Source organism: Opisthorchis viverrini (assembly GCF_000715545.1).
Source record: "Opisthorchis viverrini unplaced genomic scaffold opera_v5_113, whole genome shotgun sequence".
NCBI classification, from domain to species: Eukaryota; Metazoa; Platyhelminthes; class Trematoda; order Opisthorchiida; family Opisthorchiidae; genus Opisthorchis; species Opisthorchis viverrini.
Genome location: NW_008751767.1, coordinates 64,298 through 83,782, shown reverse-complemented (window position 1 = coordinate 83,782; position 19,485 = coordinate 64,298). Strand labels below are relative to the sequence as shown.

The 19,485-nt window shown below is 45.6% G+C and overlaps 2 protein-coding genes across 2 annotated transcripts in view; one reads left to right on the top strand and one right to left on the bottom strand.

Moving 5' to 3' along the window:
- Positions 1-8,195: 8,195 nt before the first annotated feature.
- On the bottom strand, positions 8,196-9,218 carry T265_05706 (hypothetical protein; the record flags this gene model as incomplete). Its single annotated transcript, XM_009170779.1, has 2 exons — positions 8,196-8,459; positions 9,204-9,218. 2 exons carry the CDS (start codon positions 9,216-9,218, stop codon positions 8,196-8,198), a joined length of 279 nt encoding a protein of 92 aa, XP_009169043.1.
- Positions 9,219-11,684: 2,466 nt separating this feature from the next.
- T265_13838 (hypothetical protein) overlaps positions 11,685-19,485 on the top strand; it is a gene marked incomplete at both ends in the record, with an annotated part of 24,197 nt that continues 16,396 nt past the window's right edge. The window contains 2 exon segments of the mRNA XM_009170816.1: positions 11,685-12,158; positions 16,530-16,639. Of these exon segments, the coding sequence (XP_009169080.1) occupies positions 11,700-12,158; positions 16,530-16,639 (569 nt within the window).

The window sequence follows — 19,485 nt, the reverse complement described above, 5'->3', positions numbered from 1 at the left end:
CCACTTTTTTCACTGGCAAATCCTAGAGAGTGTCGGTCCCGATAGCCCTGGGGATTTCTGAAGCCGATGACACTCAAAACCAACCAAGCAGTTGCCCATCTTACGAGCATAGGTTGAGTTTGCCTAACAGGATGATGATAGCATGCTGGAAGTTAGCTCTGTACTTAGTGGATTGAGTTTGCCTAACAGGATGAAGCCATGCTGGAAGTTAGCTCTGTACTTAGTGGAACAGCGAAGCTCCCCTTCGCTTTCGCATGTCCTGACGATCGCGAATTTAAATTTTGCAGTGGATGACGGATTGATTTCATCCATACTAGGAAGCAGGGCATAGAACAATAGCGGACTTGAAACAGATCATCATAACAAGTCACGTGACAAGTATTCCCACTTGTCCATGGAACGACAGCAGCAAGGAGTTGATTGGACTAGGTTTACATCACACACATACAGAGTTTCCGATGGCGTGACAACGTTTTCCGTGTCAAAGGCGAATATTACTTAGTGAGAGCGCACAGTGCACGCATAATTCACCAAACCGGTGAATTGACAACCTTTTTATTCGCGGCTGCCCGCTTGATGCACATACGTTTCGATCATCGTGCGGGGCGCAAACAAATGGTTGTTCCATTGGCGCCTGCATGCTACAAACATGATCTTCGATCGTACGAATCCGGTGAAAACGAGTTTGTTTGCCCACCTGCCGTCGTTTGCTGGCAGATTTTCAACCGGATGAACTATGGCGGCTTTCTCTCTCTTCATTCAAATCTGAGTACTCTGAAAGGATCACGGTTTATTTACTGTTCTAGTAATTCAGTTGTACTTTTCCGTGACAACGCGGGTTTTCCACGGTGAGATGGGGATGACCCAGTCAACTACGAAACGTTGTAGTTCCTAGGGCTGAACCTGTTTACAGGCATCTCTCTTTGGAGAGTCTGTTAGTGATCCGGTTGTAACGTAATTCGGTTGATTATCAGGTGACAAGCCTTGACAAATGCCTGCTTACAGAAGAGGATAAAACAAAAAGTGACTTACCTTTCGAGGACAACTGTTGTGAGTTCCTGAGTGAAGTTCCGGACGCCGAACGTATCTTCTCTGCGGTATAGCTGCTACACGTGTTCCGTAGTTGTCCGTGGAGACTTGGTGGAGCACTGCTAACTTCCTGCCCTGTGCGCTCAAGTGTGGTTTTGGGCCGAGTTGCAAGCCTTTTTATTGTATGCAGTGTGAACAGAGGGGTGCGCCTTCGTGACTGATAATTGCACGAACATGAATACAACTCAACCTGATGTGTTTGAATTTCCTAAGACTGGCGCGTGACGCAGGTGGCAGCCGAGTAAACAAAAATCGATGAGAAATTGTAGTGCGTACGCTGTCGGCTAAGATTGCAGCAAGTGGGACAGGAATATTCAAGTGATTCGAGTGTTTGTGACGCTACAAGTGTACTCTCAGGAGAAACTATCGAAACCTACGAGCCTTTGAAGAAAGAAGCCCACAGTTTGGATTACGAGTAACACTCTAAACTAATTTTTGCCCGGAACTCTGAAAATTTTTGGAGTTGTGTTGGTCCGGAACGCATTTAGACCCCGGGGGTTTCCTGAGGGGTGTATCCTTAATAATACTATATGTTTCTTGGGCAACATTTGTGTGACTTGATTGAGATTTCCAAGTTCTTTCACGTTGTAAACACCAATCGGATCCGCACGCATTCAGGTGTAATTGTGAGACCTGATATTTGTGTAACGGTGGATACTACTGATGGGGGGCATGCGAGTAGCATGTTTTCTCGTAAATCCGCTTCGCGTCTCTTGAAAAGTGAGATCTATTACAGAATTTATGGAGTCGCATTTGCTTGCATTTGAGTAACAGTCAATGAATATCCAGGAAAGTTCAGGAAGACGCGTTCAAGGAGAAGATGGATATTCCGTTTTTTTAAACAAATGCATATGAGAGTTTTACTTCTCTGTCCAATAATCTATAACTGTTCAGTTGGCGTTTTCCGGTGGGCAAATCCGCAGCGTAGGCCCTCTTCCTCTTCATTTACGGTTTCTCCTTGACATGTTGATCAGTTGCTTTCGTCGTTGTATCCATCTGAAGAATTCGCTTTAGGCCATCAAATGCATTCATTTCCATATCAGTTTGGTTTTCACAGGAGGGTCACCTGAATCTCTTGTTAAAACCAAATTGGTATGCAAATAAGAGTATCTGGCGACAAATCCGCAGAGTAGGCCCTCTTCCTCTTCATTTACGGTTTCTCCTTGACATGTTGATCAGTTGCTTTCGTCGTTGTATCCATCTGAAGAATTCGCTTTAGGCCATCAAATGCATTCATTTCCATATCAGTTTGGTTTTCACAGGAGGGTCACCTGAATCTCTTGTTAAAACCAAATTGGTATGCAAATAAGAGTATCTGGCGAATTCCATTCGATTCGGGTTGACGAAACCTCGGAGACTGCGCCCACTTGATGAGATCCAATTTGGGTGAAACCGGTGGTGGGCTGCCGAAGTATTTTCAGCAACTTTATGGCTGGATCTTGGCCGGTGCTTGGAACCGGTCTTCTAGCGCAGTTGTTTGGTTGCAAATTACTGAATATTATCTACCAGGGAGCCTCATTCACGTAGTTTCATCCATCTAGGGTAGCTGAGTTGCGATTTTAGTTACCGAGACCGAATGCCGCGATATATTCTCTTTGTTATTCATAATCGGGATAATAGCGAATGTGACAACTACTCTCAGCACAGATCTTCAACACTGGCCTTCCACCTGAGAAGTCATCACTCGAGGAGTCAGTCAACACCATGACATGAAACCGCTCGAGTGATTGGCGCAAGTTAGCCATACTGATGACCAATCGTCAGTGACCAGATTTTAGGTGTCAGCTGTTAACCTCAAGGTCACATGTTGCGGAATACGCATTTCACCGTAGACTGAGTTCGCTCACAAGATGAGGTTTTAAATAAAACGTTGAGCATTGTTTATAACTGACCAGCAACTTGGGACGTATAGACAGCAAGTGAATATTCAATATTAATGACTGAAGCACTGGTTTGGTCGCAACGGTTGATTTGTACTCACCCAACGTCTCCAGTTTTCAGTTCAACAAAGCTGTATCAAGACCAGACAACAACAGAGCATGAAGACCACTGTTCCTCACTGAATATCATGTTTGTGGAGCAACGGAAGAGTTCACTTTAAGACGTTCAGCTATGGAGTCACGCAGTTTGTTGGTCCTCATTTTTGGATATTTTGAACTACTATTGTTCCCCACAGCCGGTTCACTTGTCACGCTTCACCTGTTAGGTGTGGTTTGCTACCATAGCTACTGAGTAGTGTTTATACGACAATATCACCACATATCATGACTATCAGCGGTATATGAGTTGGTTATCTCTAACCGCAGTTAGATTGAGATGCTATGAAAAATTCATGACTTTTTGAAATCATGCGGAGAGGGGGAGGGAGCAGAGGAAAGTTGCGTGACTGTCAGCGTTTTTCCGGCTTGTGTTGCAGCCAGCCCCGAAAGATGAAGACGTACAGCTAAGATGGGACATCAAGATACGCTTTGATTTTCCCGTTCTTTAAAGGGAGGAAATTTACTCAAAAACAGCCAAAATCTCACAACGCAACGATGTGACATTGGTCACTTAGCTCAAAAGCAACGGACTGTGGAAGAAACTACGCCATTATTTCAGAAAGGTGGGTTTTTTTTGGATTGGGCAAAAAGGCTTCGTTCGGGGGCCAAGTGCACCAGTCACCGGGTTGAACGAGTTTCACCGCAGTCAGAGGACCAATCGGGGAGATTTCTTACGAATAGCCGACTTGATCAGTGCTGAGTCAGTCAGTCTCAATTCGCTCTTTGTTGCTTAGTGTGGATGACTGACAGCTTGGATCAGGATTTTGAGGCTTTGTATTTCCCGTGCGTGCTCTCTATCAGGAAGGTCAGATTCCTGAAAGTAACCCAAGAACCCTACCTAAGTCTCAACAGCAAAGCCGGAAAGCATCCAGGCCAGTCGATCATTCAATCAATTCAGCAAAAGCCGATGAGTGTTCATGCATGCCACAGAAGCACGACCGAATGTGATCAAAGTTCAGGCTTTCCATAGAGGCACGATCGATGTTGATGGGTGTTCACTAACGCCTATCAGACAACCTGGATCAATGTCAAAAAGTTTCCTTCAAATAGCGTGGGTCCGTTGTAACTTTTGCCCTCGCACTCGTACGCACTCACGCTCTCGCACTCGTTTGCTCGGAATATAGCTGCTTTATTCCCTTCTGTGAGTGTTTTTTCAGGCACTGGGCACTAGAGCGGGTTGGCGGATTGGCGACTCAGCAGATATAACACTCTCCGTTGTCGAACCTTTGACTTTCGCCCGATAAATCGTTCCTGGGTAATCTATTTTATGCATGGCTTATGTTCACTTAATCCGGTGTGCAATTCCATGGCTGTCTGACCTACATAAGCCTTCCTAGAATTTGCTTTCGTATGCAGCAGAGTGATTAATACCAAAGACGGTGGAAACCACCAGGTATCCCGGCGTGAATAGAACAGAGGGCGTAGAACTGCCAGGCATGTGGAGAACGGTTTTTTTTGGATCAGCCAAGATGCCGCGAGGCGGTGTGCGATGTATTGGTGAAGTACTTTGGGTTTAAAAGTACAAAACCTTACCACTCCAGTCACCTACACCCAATCCAATTGTCCTGGACCCCTCAGACCAACAAAATCGGTGAACGACATCCAAGAAGAATATTCCATTAAGGTGTCCTAGACTGGAAAAGGAAGACTTCAGCTTGAAGACAGCTCCCCCAACCAAACTATCGTAAGTGTTAATCATCCACACCAACCAACAAAGAGGATATTCAGACTGACTGACTCAGCACCAATCAAGTCGGCTAGTCGTAAGAAATCTCACCGATTGGTTCTCTGATTGCCTTGAGACTCGTTCAACTTGTTCACTTGGCCCCTGACGAGGCATTTGTGCCAAAAGCGTAGCGTCGCCCAGCATCAAATCCGCAGAGTGTTTATCGGAACTGATGACTACTCAGTCATTCCCCAAAACCTCTTAGTTGATCGAATATCAGCGGTCTGTTATATTTGACTTCTGTTCCACGCTCCATTGTCTGGTGTCGAAAAGACTCGCTGACAAGGAACACAACAGCTTTATTGCGAACAAGCAACTGCGTTTGAGTGCAAAGGTTACAACGGCCCCGCGCTGTTTAAAGGACACCTCTTGACATTGATCCAGGCTGTTAGATAGGCGTTTTGGTGAACACACATCAACATCGATCGCGCTTCTTCCTGAACGGTGATCATTTTCGGTGTGCTTATGTGGTGTGTCTGAACACTCGCCGACTTTTGCTGAATTGGTTGAATGATTAACCGACCTGGATGCTTGCCGGCTTTCCTATTGAGATTTAGGTGAAGTTCTAGGGTCTCAGTAAGTTTCGGGTGTTCTGGGATTACTTTCAGGAATCTGACCTTCCTGACAATTTTGACTTTAGTGGCGGGTGGAATTCGTCAAATGGTTTTGTCAAATGGTATCTCAAACTGTATGGCAAATTCTGTTTGAATTCTGAATTTCTTTCTTCAAGTGTGCCAACCAGATTGAAATTCATGATTCTGTATGAATTGACTTTTCGTTCAATTGATCCTATGCCACATGTGCGGTTACAAGGTATTCCACATTCCTCTTTACTTCAAGTGCGGACGAGGTTGAGGCTGAGGCTCAGATCCCGCTTGATTAATCCCTTTGACTTAGAAGTACTCATTAGCTGGAAGGGTGGGGATACCAACAAGCTTCACTGTAGAAGAATATTCAGCAACCTTATGAGTAGTGTGCTACATCTAAACTCTAGTCACCTTGGGAAAAAACATCAGGAACTGTTGACAATCTAAACTTTTTTTGATCGACAACATTTGTCACAGTGCACTGGCCACACCCTCCGAATTTACCGTTTACCGACTCTCAGAGACGATCCGCGTACCTTCGCCTGATCCTCCACAATGAGGGCCTTCGAAATAGTGGCTCACATGAAGAAGTTCCCACCACATCTTTGTGGCCAGTGCTGGTGTTGTGAAACCTGGTTTTCTCAGTGTGACTTTGAAACTGGTAGAACGTAAAGAGGAGGCTGGTACTCGAATGCCAATCATTTTCGGGATGACCTTGCACGATAGGGTGGGGTTTCTGTCACTAATCAGTTGGAGCTGAGTGAATATATTGATGTGGACGGTCTGGGAAAGGAAACCAAAGCAAGCTAGAAACCCGGACTGATGAGGCTACCGATCGATTGAGGCAGTGCCTTCTTGGTCAAAGACAGGAACTGTACTTTAATCAAGGTGCAATTTATTTGCCAGTTACTCTGTGGCAAAAACAGTGGGACTTGTTATCGATGGAAACACATAGGAGATTATGACAGTTTGATCAAGGTTAGTCCTCTGTCCCAACCACAAGGGACATGGCATAAAATGCGCGCTCTATGCGAGAAAGCAATTTTAACCAAAAACAGCAAACAAACCGTTGAAGACAGTCATTTGCGGAGGCTTATCCTGCATCTTTTGTAGATCTACGACCTTGTACGCCGAAGTTAGACCTTATATACTATTCACATAGTGTACTAACAACCCAGAAGCGGTCGGATACTCACAAATACTCTCGTTTGTGTTGTATCTTGCTGAACGGTAGCGCAACTCTGTATCTGTCCCTTGGCTTCCTGTTCCGCCCACTAGGGTACATCAAAAGGCACGGTAGCTTCGGACAGCCCTTTATGGAGACAAAGGAAAATTATTACAACTGTATTTATAGGGTAGGCACAGAGTGTTCCACATGGTCGTGCCAGAACCTCCGTGAAGGGGCGAGTAGCGTCGAGTCAAGGTGCTCGAATCTGATTGGCTGGCGTTCTGACCAGTCAGGGCATGCCTTCGTTTGGTCCGTGTCCTGCACGTGACATCCGTCCAAATGATGTGATGTTCGGCTATTAGGGACGGTTGGCATCCGGACAGTTTTGCACGTTTGGTCTTAACGGGAGACTCAACTGAATCCAGCTGAATCTCTCGTCTTCATGATATTTTTCAACTGAATTTGCTGAACAAGGCCGCCTTATTCGACAAATACACTTGGTTTCACATCAATTTTGTTTTCACGGGAGACTCACCTGGATCTCCCGCTTATGATATCGTTTGACTGAATGAATGAGTAAAATCCAAACTGATATGCAAACGAGTGTATTTGTCGAATTTCGTGCAAGTTGGGTTCAAGTGTAACGTAAAGTTGACGGGAAATCCGGGACCGCACCTAACTGACGAACCCCAATAAGGTCGAAACCAGTGGTGGGCTGTCGAGGAGTTTTCAGCAACTTTATGAGTAGTGTCTTACGTCCGTTTCGAGTACTTCCTCCCCCCTGACGGCTTCTCTTTCTGAGGGCCCCTAAGTTCGTGGCCTTAGGGTACTACCGGTTGAATTTGCGAGTAGAAAGCTTTTTAAATATAGCACAGGTTCAGCACTCATACATATTTATATACCCTAACAAAGTCTCGTATTCTTTCCATACGCATTGGTTTCAATAGTTCCCTGTGTATCGAATCCCAGTGAGTTCATCAGGAAATTCGGATTTCTGACATCGACCTCAGAACATCCGGAACATACTGAGACCCTGAAACTCCACCAGAATCTCAATCGGAAGACCGGCAAGCATCCAGGCTAATCAAGCGTTTGATCAGTTCAGTAACAGCCTTAATCGATGAAAGTAAATTTCAAATAGCGTGAGGTCCCTTGTAAGTGGTGCACTCGCACCACGTGCTTGTTCGCAATAAATCTGTTGTGTTCCCTGTCGGTGAATGCCTTTTCGGCACTAGGCACTGGAGTGGGAACAGCAGTCAGATATAACAGATTGGCGACGGGGATGGGATGTTTGGGAGTAACATGTATGATGCCGTGTCTTCGAATGAATTCGCCAAACTGATGGGATATAGTAGTATTGAGTCGTATTGTCGGACACAATAGTTTCTGGAATACCACATATTGAAAACGAATGCCGCAGTTTAGTGATGGTTGCCATCTTTGTTGTCTCAGACAATGAGGACTTCAGGCCACTTACCGAATGCATCGACTACGATGAAGAAGCTTTGTCCGTTAACTGGTCCGGCAAAGTCTACATGGATCCGCGACCATCGTTTTTCTGGCTGTGGCCAAGGCTATGCCGACTGTCAATTGGGTAACCTCTGGGCAGCTGCGCATCGGAAGAAACTTCGGCATATCTGCTCCATGTGCTCATCCGTACCGGGCCAAAAAACACAGCTTCGAAAAGAAGCAGCAAAAACGATAACACCTGACTGCGCCGACGGCAATTCTAACTCTGTTTTACGAACCAGCTTTGTAGTTCGAGTGACTGATTTGGCTGCCCGTAAAAATCGATTTTTAATAGTACTTAAACTATGTTTAAAATGTTTTTTTTTGAAAGCTGATGAGACCTTTGGGTATAAACAATAAAACTAACCGCCACAACGTGTCTGTTATGCCGCAAAATTTATTCGTGTGGTGCAGAATGTGGGGGTCTTGTAGAAAAGTAGGTTGAGCTTTGTAATTTACGGTCCCTGGGGGAGTATAAAAAAGTGCCGACACAATTTTTCCCGAAAAAATAACGGAACTTTCACTGAAGAGTGTAGATCAAATAACTCTCTTCCACACACACACACACACACTTGTCCTGGGGATAAACTACCGCAGGTCGAACATGTGATTCCACTACGGACCACCCAGAACGGCGCAGTCCGACTGCTCTGTTCAAAACTCCTTCGATGGTTTTAGTCCGATAGATTTTTGAAGCTATCTCTTAAAAAATCCAATGAGTGGCGTTCAGCCAACTAGTTACTACACAGTTATTCACAATTGTTAGTTCTCAAAGAGGGATTATCCCCCAAAACAGGGTCAGTAATACGACTTTCCTTGTGTCGTCTTACTTACGCGAGGTCTGGGACGTGGTGTGAACGAGATAAAATTTCTCTAGTGGAGAATGCTCTCGAGTAGCGTAGCATGCTCGCTAACTTCTCGACATAATCATTAGTCAGTAAGCTTCATGTGGGATCCAATTAGAGGGAGCCTCAAATAGGCTAGTTTTTACGTGACATAACGTGCATTTATGAGCACTTATCGATTTATGCAGATCCGCCTTGAATCCTTTTCTGGTCTCAGCATTCGCCCCACGCCCAACGCACTTGCTGAGTTGTCATCCTTTGATCTGTTTTCCTAACCGGTCCTGCTCTCCTTGACCATGGGAAGTTCATCATCTAAGCTATATTGTTGAAGATCACAGATTCATTGACTTTTGAAAAACATCGTTCTCTTTACTCATATTACTTACGTCAGTCAAGTTTGGTCCCACACTAGATGAACCAGTCGGAATGATTGGATGAAGTGTACTTGTCAAGTTGTGTTAAGGCACACACACGCACACACACTTCTGAGATTGAGGTTGCCAGTTTGGGTTCAGCTGGGATCTTTTGCAAAGTAAACTATTATTGCGCGTAATCGCGGTAATCTGGATGTGGTGCTCGGTGTTGGAGTAATCTGGTCTGCACTTGTCACTGCGATTTCAGGATGCATCCTGGGGAGAGTGAAGGTGTGTTTTCTCAACTTGAACTAGTGTAAGATTACTCGGCATTCCCCTAGCCGTCTAAGCTGATCAGGTGTAAAGGTGCCGTTCAAATCACCAGGGTTACCAGCAGCTTGAGTTGACTAATGTTGATGTGGAATGGAGACCTGAAAGAGCGAATCATACTCCCGGTTTCCCGGGCCGAAGTGAGGTGCTTGGTTGAGGTACCCCACCTTGAGGCTTTGACTCAGAAGTCTGACCCACGAGGCAGCGGGCAGTAGGGTTTTCTTTGGGGACCCTGCCCGGAGCCACTAACTCAATAGTCTGACGAAATGTAAACTGTCTTTCTGCATTCGACTTCCTCCCTCACACACGGCGTAATTGGTCTGTTTTGCCCGGAAATGTTCTTGTCTGCATTTTCTAGAACTCTTTGCCTCATTCAGAGATCAACTTCAGCATACAACTTAGCATTCACTGTACAGTTTAGGGAGAAGCAATGCGTTGATTCGCTGTTGATCTTGTTTTGAACCACTACTTGTTATGTCTGCTGATTCGCCAATCTCTTGTATGTGACTCCTGACCCGCTCCAGTGCCTAATGCCGAAAAAAAGACTCACGGAAGGGAACACAACAGCTATGTTCCGAACAATCTAGTGCGAGAGCGTGCGTGCATGCGAGCGAGCGAGCGCAAAAATGCACCAGTTTCAAGCTAGTTATTGGAGGAACACTGTTTAACTTGGTCCAGGCTGACGCACGTGGTCTGGCCCTGGTACTAGAATGCGACGCGCTGTATATATTGCGGGGGCGTTGTCTGACCTTGACCAACGCTGACTCGTGCTGCCGGGCGTTGTCTGTCAGGTCAACATCTGGTGGAGCTGAGAGTCTCAGTAGATTTCGGGCACTCGGTGGTTGCTTTCAGGAATCTAACCTTCCTGATACTACCGCAGCGGCAAGTCCTGTGACCATGTGTTGTATAACTGTGGCCACGAACAGCAACTGCCATCTGCTGAGTTTGGTCGAGCGGTATTTATTAATGGGGAAATCGGAGTCAGGGAAGATTTCGTCCTGTAAGTGAACTCGACTTATGCCAAAAGATCGAAAGGCACCGTACAGCGGTTTCATCTCTATTGGGAATCATCAGTAGTGCGCATTTCACGAATCCCCGGGGTGATTCAAACTTGCATGATACTTGCATGCCACACTATCACTCATCTTTCAATCACGCGGCCACATTTTGCCTGACTTCTCGAGTGACAGCTTCTCAGATGGAAATTTCATTCTTTTTTCATTTCTTCTAAGCTACTGGTTTTGAATTTGGCTCATCAGTTTGGAAGTGAATTTCGTGGGACCATTACAGATTGGTACCCTTTCTATGAACGTAACAGACTACTCACAAGGTTGCTGAAAACTCTTTGACAGCCCACGACCGGTTTCGCCCTTCTCGCTTTATGATCTTCACTACCATATCGATATCATGTGCACTTTTGGACATAACCTGTTACCATCAAAGTGCTGATCTGCGTTGTCTACCGGAAACTTTTTCCCCCGGCGACGGTTAAGTTGTGGGTTTCTCAGTCGAGCCAATAAGCTGCTTCTCATATAAGCCTTGTCTAACCTCAAATACCAATCAGATCCACAGAGGTGGAGCTGAACAGGGAGGTCACGTGTCACACAACCCCACCTTTAAGGGAAAAAGGTGAAGTTCTGCTGTACGCGTAACCGACTATCAGTGTAATGAGGGAAACACTTCACTAGCAAACGGTTACAGACTATTGGACAGGAAAGTAAAACTCTCATACAGACCTTGTTCTAAAAACTGAATATCTGCCTTCTTCTTGAACGCGTCTTCTTGAACTTTCGTGGATATTCATGGACTATCACGCAAATGTAAACGAACGCTGCAAAGCAGTTCCACGAATTCCGTAAGAAACCCCAGCTTCCATTAGACACGAACCGAAGTTGCGAGAAATCCACATACTTCTCGCATGCCTCGCCAGTAGTATCTACCGTCACACCAGTATGATAGCTTTTTGGTAGATCCTTTCAACGCCATATCAATGCAGCCCTTTTAAATGATTAGATTTTTATTGTCACTTTTTGTACAGGCATACATAGAGACGATGCAAGTGGATGACACCGTTGCCAGTCTGACGTTGCTGACAAGTTTGGTTGTGATTCACCTGGTCTCGTCGTTTGCCGAACCGGTTCGCTTGAATAACCCCGGATCGATGCAGTATCGACAATCCTATTGGCCAAATCTGGAGCGTCAGTCGAAACCAGGCCCGACGTCCCATGCTCGACTGAGACCCACCAATCTTAGTGATCGAGAGGACCGAGCACAACTTCATGTTCATGAACATCACCGGATTCACTGGGCTGAAAAACGGCTGGTGAAAGATTTGCTGTGTGATTACGAGAAGAATTCCCGTCCAGTTGTCGACGGACTGACTCCGGTGGTGTGGATAACGCCCACCATTCATACCCAACAAATCACTGTGGAATTCGGTTTGGAATTGTTGCAAATTTTGGATTTGGACGAAATGGATCAAGTTGTTACCGTCAGCGTTCGAACACTCCATGTGAGTGGAAATCAATCGGATTCGCGTGACCAAATATTAATTTATATTTTCATTGTTTTTAACTGGAGAGTACATTGGTAGTTCAGATTGAAATGATGGCCATTGGATTGTTTGCTGAGCTGAGCAGTTTGGTTGCGAACGTTTCATCGCCGGTCAAGGTGAGATCATCAGTACGTTGAGACTGGAAGTGCCGTTCCATTGTGTCTCACAGACAAATGTGCTCAAAGTGGTAAGATCTTTTCACACAAGGCGAATGAGTACAGTGTACTTACAGGTGTACTTAAAATGGGTAAACCAGCAGAATTTCCTCTCATCAGAGAAAGTGCTCTGAAACTTGAGTTTAAATCGTTTGCTTCGTGAGAAAACTCGCGACAGAATATATTCGGAGGCAAACAGGCGGTTAGCCTAACACTTAGCGGTGCTTTGTACCTCTTGTTATAGTCTGTATGCAATATGTTTTGCTACCCAATGCGATTGATTATCTCTCTCTTTTAATTGAAGCAAACAGGTTCAGTGACCCTCCTTTGCGGGGGCGGGGGATTCCCTCAAACGAGTCATCTTCACACAGAAAGCACTTGTCGCGAGAAAGCTGAACTACAGATGTTCCAACCATCCACAATATCCACACATGATCAATACCACCTGATTGAAAATCACATGACATGCCCCATCTTTATCTTAGGTTTGACATCATGAAGGGTCTCTTTTAAAGAGGACCTCTTCAGTGACAGGCTCCAATTTCCAAAATTAAATTACCCCACACGTGAGGAAACCAGACTGATGTTGCCTAAAATTGGTTAGTTCGTCTCTCTGATTGCCCAGACGTGACCGAAATTGTCTGAGCAGATGGTCCCAATTGCGCTATCCAAAACATCTATGTCCTGAGGCGAGCGGAGTGAAAAGAAAAACCTCATCCGAGTTATAGCAAATGACTGTGTGTGATAGAGCAGCTGAGCGAAGGACTTCCCTGCTCGAAATGTCCGGGAATTTTCCTACACCGCTCAGTTTTGGGTGTATGCATTGATTTTGTTAGATGAACTCGCCCATTGTTGCGTGCGAGATAACAGAATCCAGGTTTCCATTCACTCGTCCACGATCTGTTTGTGTTGACTGTCAAGGATTTCCTTTCATTAAACTCTAAAGAAGAGCCTTTTGAACTTTCCTCAAATACGTATCTGTTGGTTTTGTTCCAAGTATAGCGACGAAACTCCATTGTCTGACAATGAATGAACGGGTGTAGACGGTTTGTCTGTGTTATGTATCAGAACACTGTGTGATAACAAGTAGACGATTGAAGCGTTTCAGCACATACCAGGGACAAGAGCAGAGTAGGACATGATCAAGGAGTACGTGGTCACATGCCAATCAGGACGCGGATAGCAGACCAAGCGATAGAACCGCCTAACCGAGCAGCCAATCGGGAGCGAAGGTCAGCATGTATATTGGACACACGCGCACGCACGCACGCACACACGCACGCACGCACGCACGCACGCACGCACACACACACGCACGCACGCACGCACGCACGCACGCACACGTACGCACGCACGCACACACCACACACGCAAATGGTCCTTCGTCACGTTACGCTTCGCGCTTCAACAGCGCACTGATGTTACCCTAATCGGTGACGAACTGCCTACAGTCAGGTCGCCCAGCTCAGCGAACAAACAGCTGCCTGCGAAAGCAAGACAACAACAAGGCACGTGTGTTAGTCTGGTGTGAGTTTCAGTGCTGCTGGAAGTCGGTAACAGACAGACAGGGTGGTCTGGTTAGGAAAACTTTGTAGGTACTTCATATCCTTACACATGTCAAACTGATGACATGTGTAATGAAGCCTACTACGTTTGTCCACGTCATTGTGGTGTATAGTTTGTTTCTTGTTGACTTCAGGTATGTTTCTGAAGATACCAAAGTGATGAACGTGTCATTCACCGAAATATTGTGACTAGGTTATGCGATGTCATTCGTTCGGAGCGCTCTCGTAAGACTAATCATGGCTGAGCCGTGGCAGCAACGACTAAATGTCTGAAAAACCCACAATAGTTACTTACGACCAGTAATTCAAGGTCATACACAGTTCGCATATTGAGGTAATCCGAGCAATGCACAATGTGGGTGATGTTTGAGCTGAATCACCTCTTCCTCTGCAGATTTTTTCGAACTTCGATACTTCACGTATGAAAGCACGTGCATCTGTTGCTAATAAACACAGACATGTACGCGCTCAGGGTGTCTAGCGAGACTAGTGCACTTGGTCCAGAAAAGTCGGCTTATGTGGTAATCTGGGATTGTACGATGTTGAATGCAGGTTGAAGTCTGACGCACATAGTCTACGGATAATGGATATTCGCTCGGAATCAGCCAGCCATACGCCTCACGTGTATCGGCAGACACCCCCCGCAGGCTACTGTGGTACCTCCAGACACAACATCACATTGAGCAAATCTGTTCTCATTTTGAATAGTTTCTCGGTACGAGGCAATATGTCGGTCAACCAGTCAGCTGGTCAGTGATAGAGAACAGAGGGTAATCTTGTCAGAGCGCGATCGACTGGGTCGAAACCTCACTGCTCATCAGGGGCCTGGCGGACTCCGTTGATTTGCAGGAGAAGCATAATCCATCAACCTTTTTGGTCCAACCTATTTTTGAAGTTTAAATCTGTGCTCGCATACATATCCTCGTCCGACAGGCTGTTTAATTCACTACACACTCTTGTTAGTAGTATGCTAAGGGGATTCAGATTCAGATGCCAATGCTTACGTGTAGACTGGATCAACTCCGAGCTCTGTTGCTTCTCACGAGAAGCAGTTCTCCCTAAGCCTCGTTTCACACCGTTTGACTTGTTTCAGCGAGAAACGTTCATGTTAGAAGGTGTACACATCCCAAATCGATCGAGACCTTCGTTCCTTTCGTTTGTGTTACTTTTCTAAACGGCCCTATTTTCTATCTACAGCCGCGTGGTGCCCCAACCGTTAACACTAGTTTTACCGTCATCCCCGAAGATGGCGAGCATTTCAATATGATTGTACTTATTAGTAATGATAATAGGGCCAAAAGTCTTCCGTGAGCGGGATGGATACGTTGTCTGTATGAGTTCAAAACCTTACTGTTGATCGCGACATTTTTGTTGAAAACTCGTTGGCCTTCCTGCCCAAGGGACTGTATGGTGATGACCTTGCAGTATCACTTGAAATCTTCCCTATGCAACGACCGGAAGCGAGTCCTGTCTGTCTCACTATCACAGGTTATGAGTAGTCCGTTTTGCTAGTGAAGTCGAGTGCGAAAGAGTCCTAAATTTGGATGTAGAAACTGCAGTGGAGCGGAGGTGGAAGGGGGAAAAGCAACTACTGCAGAAGAAACCAATACAGTGCTCGTTCGACGATCTTGTATTGCAAAAGCTATGCCTAACTATTGGCCAAGTTGTAGTTCAAAATGGGAAGAGGTCCGCACTCTGACAGAATTCTTCTGTAAACGGTCCAATCCGTATCGACCGTTCCTTTTGGATAGCTGGATTTAGTTTGCTGTGTTCACATCATTTTTAAGCTCCAACACTCTCTTTTTCACGTGCTGCTGACTTTCAGAAGCTTAAGGTTGACATACTGTTATATCTGCTGATTCATCAATCTGTGGTATCTGCTGCTGACCCGCTCCAGTGCCTAATGCCGGAGAAAAAAAGACCCACAGAAGGGAACACAATGGCTATATTCCGAACAGACGAGTGTGAGAGCGTGAGTGCGTCCGAGTGCGAGAGCAAAAGTTACAACGGCCCCACGCTATTTAAACAGGACTTTCTGACAGTGGTCCAGGCTGTTTAATAGGCGTTAATGAACACCCGTCAACATCGACCGTGCCTCTATGGAAAGCCTGAACGCTGATCACATTCGGTTGTGCTTCTGTGGCGTGCAAGAACACCCATCAGGTTTTGCTGAATTGATTGAATGATTGACTGGCCTGGATGCTTTCCGGCTTTCCTGTTGAGTTTTTGGTGGAGCAGTAGGTTCCGGGCGTTCTGAGGTCGCTTTCAGGAATGTGAATTTCTTAATAGTAACCTGTGTTGCTGACCTTCAGAAGCTTAGGGTCGACATACATTGGCGTGAAAGACCCCAACCTGGAAATCGACTGCGGGCTTGGCCTAATATGACTCCGGTACTCGTCTTAAACAGTTTCACCTGGCACACTGAGTCAGATCACTGACACCAAGGTCATCGGGATTCTAACTCAAGGGGTCGAAAGTATCGAATGCAATACAAAGTAGTTTGTTCGTCAGATGGATACCACTTTCATGTCTTGTATTAGGCAGTCCTCAAATGTTCGGTAATCGATGAAACATCTCATTTCGAGCTATCCCGGTTTCCCTTCTGACAGAAATGGAAAGATTACAACCTCATTTGGGACCCGGCGGACTACGATGGGATCAGTTCAGTCACTGTACCGAGCAGCTACTTATGGTTACCGGACATTGCACTTTACAATTAGTAAGTGAACTCTTTCGTGCGCGATTCATTTTTCTGCATTCAACCGGGTGATTTATGTAAATTTGACCGGCTTTGATGTAAACAGGGGGTTGCGTTGGTTTGGGGAAATGGGATTGATCCGAAAAGAAAACCGGTCCTTGTTGTTGGAGTTTGAATAGATGACATTCTCGCAAGGTTTGCTAACTCGACATCACATTCGTTCAAGGCAGTAAACACTGAGAAAAAGTGCCTCAGGAAACGCAGTATTTGAAGAAAACTTTCGAAAATGTTACAGGGGGATAGTTTCTGGGGGGTGACAAAATTGTACACCTGATGGAGAATAGCTAACAATTACCCCTATTGACGACATATGTTAGCTCTTCCAAGACAGGGTTTATTAGAAAAAAAACTACTCCACTTGTACAAACAGGCAGCCTTAGTCCAAAGGGAGAACAATTCTTCTGATTGACGGTCAGAAGGCTTCTGAGCTGCTGAAACGTCCTAGCTGGACTCGTGTGAACGAATTTCCACATGTCCTGTTTCACTGGTCAGGTGTACCTTACGTTTTCACTTGCTGATCGGGTTGCTAGGTTACAGCCTGAGGAGCAGGCACGAATTTTCTCACACTTGGGGATCAATGACTTTGACAAATTAGCCCCCACTGATTCATCCTTGGCGTTTCACCCGTCTAAACAGCTATCACACTGCTGTGAGAACCTTCTCTCACGATGAAATCAGCTGGATGGAGCAGTTTTTATGCATTAGTATCAAGTTGAGTAGCGTGGGCCGTCAGAGTGTTCAGCGACCTTATGAGTAGTTTTTTACGTCTAGAAGTTGTAGCGACCCAGTCACCCACATACTTGACTGTTCAACTCACGGTCGCTCACTGGATCGCGAGGCTTGTCTTTTTTCTCATACTCACAAACACGTCGCACTAAGCTGACTCATCGGACATCGATTGTCTGTACCGCCTAGTCAGTGTAGCAACTACTCATGTGCTGACGCGCCCACGTATACGCACTGGGACCTACATAAGGGAAACCGAACCCAGTCAGGACACAGTCTCGCGCGGGTGCAGGGAGCAAGGAGTCAGCCAAGCACCCCAAGTCCACGGACAATCATGGAACACGTGTAGCAGTCATACTGCGGAGAAAAACACGTTCCTGTCGTCCGGACTTTCAATAAGGGACTCTCACATACGATAGGTTCCCTTTTGACTTGCTCCCATTCTCGCACTGTATTTATTTTTATACGTGTCGCAACCATACAAAAACTTCTATTAGTGCACATACACCTTCTGATCTGTATTATGGCTATCGTCAGCTGTGAACTAATAAAGTTTCATCATGCTTGCTTCCCAATACCGCGATAGAATGAACATTGTTCCGAGTTTAATGGTGCCAGAATGATCTTTAGCACATCAGGTCTGGGGCTCACCCAGGGACTTGTGTGCTGAATTCCGATGCCAGATGTCGTCCAACTGTTTGTACGCACGCTTACATCAAATCCCCTGTGCGATATGTTGCCTCCGCCACAAATTTTCCGTTACCATCACGTATAAATGACAGTATGTGTAACTAGCGGTTCTACTGCCTGAATAAACCACTCTATTGTCGTATATATACTGCAGCGAATCTGTTAACTCTAACTCAGGTGAATCTCCCGTTTATGATGTTCTCCAACTGAATGTGCTGCACAAAGTCCACCCATGTTTCAGCTGATACAACATTCGAGACTGGGTCTACCTGATGAACCCCAAGAAGGGCGAAACCAGTCTTGGGCTGTCGAAGAGTTATTAGCAACATTGTGAGTAGTTTCCTTTATGAAAATATACTGTAAATTCTTGAATATCGTGTCAACTGAAACATGAGGTGGCCTGTGTGCAGCACATTCAGTTGTAGAATATCATAAGCGAGAGATTTAGTTGAATCTCTCGTGAAAACCAAATTGATTTGCAAATGAGTGTATTTCTCAAAAACAGTTCAATTTGGGTTCAAGTAGATCATAAGGTTGACGGAAACTCGGGGACTGCGCCTACCTGATGAGCTCCAAGAAGGGCGAAACCGGTCGTGGGCTGTTGAAGAATTTTCAGCAACCTTGTGAGTAGTTTCCTTCATGAAAAATATACATCTAACTTTTGGTGACGGTGAGTTTGTGTCTAAAGTGTTGCAGTGCAGTAACATTGCTTGGCACGGACGACCCCATAAACTGCATGATTCAAAGTTTACTTGGGCGCTATCGAGGTGTTCCTCCAATAAAGCACACTGCATTGTCTCGGCTACCGTACCAACTGAAACGTGAGGCGGCCTTCGCGCAGCGAATCCATCCAAAAAAATATCATACAGACATTCCTTTGAGTCTTCTGTTAAAACCAAATTGGTTGCAACTGAGTGCATTTCGGGAACTACGTGCAATTTTGGCTCACGTAGAACATGTGGTTAACCGAAACTCGAGGACTGGGCGTAACTGATGAGCCCTATGAAGGGCCAAACCGATCATGAACTGCCGAAGAGTTTTCGTGAGTAGTGTTTCTCAATGGAACTGTACTGTAGTATCTCGAATTTCGTACCAACTGACGTAGGAAGCAGCCTTAGTGTACTACACTCAGAGGGGGGATTCAGCCTTGTATTAAAAACAAATTAGTTTGCAGATCGCTGTATTTCACGATTTTTGAAGCATTATCACGGAAGTCCTTGATCTGCTCGAGTCTTTTAGCTACTATCAATCTGTAAGTAGCTCAGAGGAAGGATGATTTCACAGGATGAATGAACATTTCGTCTGATGGGGTCACTCGAACAGCGTGTGACCACGTGATGTCATAGAAGCATGACTGATGTGATATCCTGTCTAAGTGTGAGTTAATCACA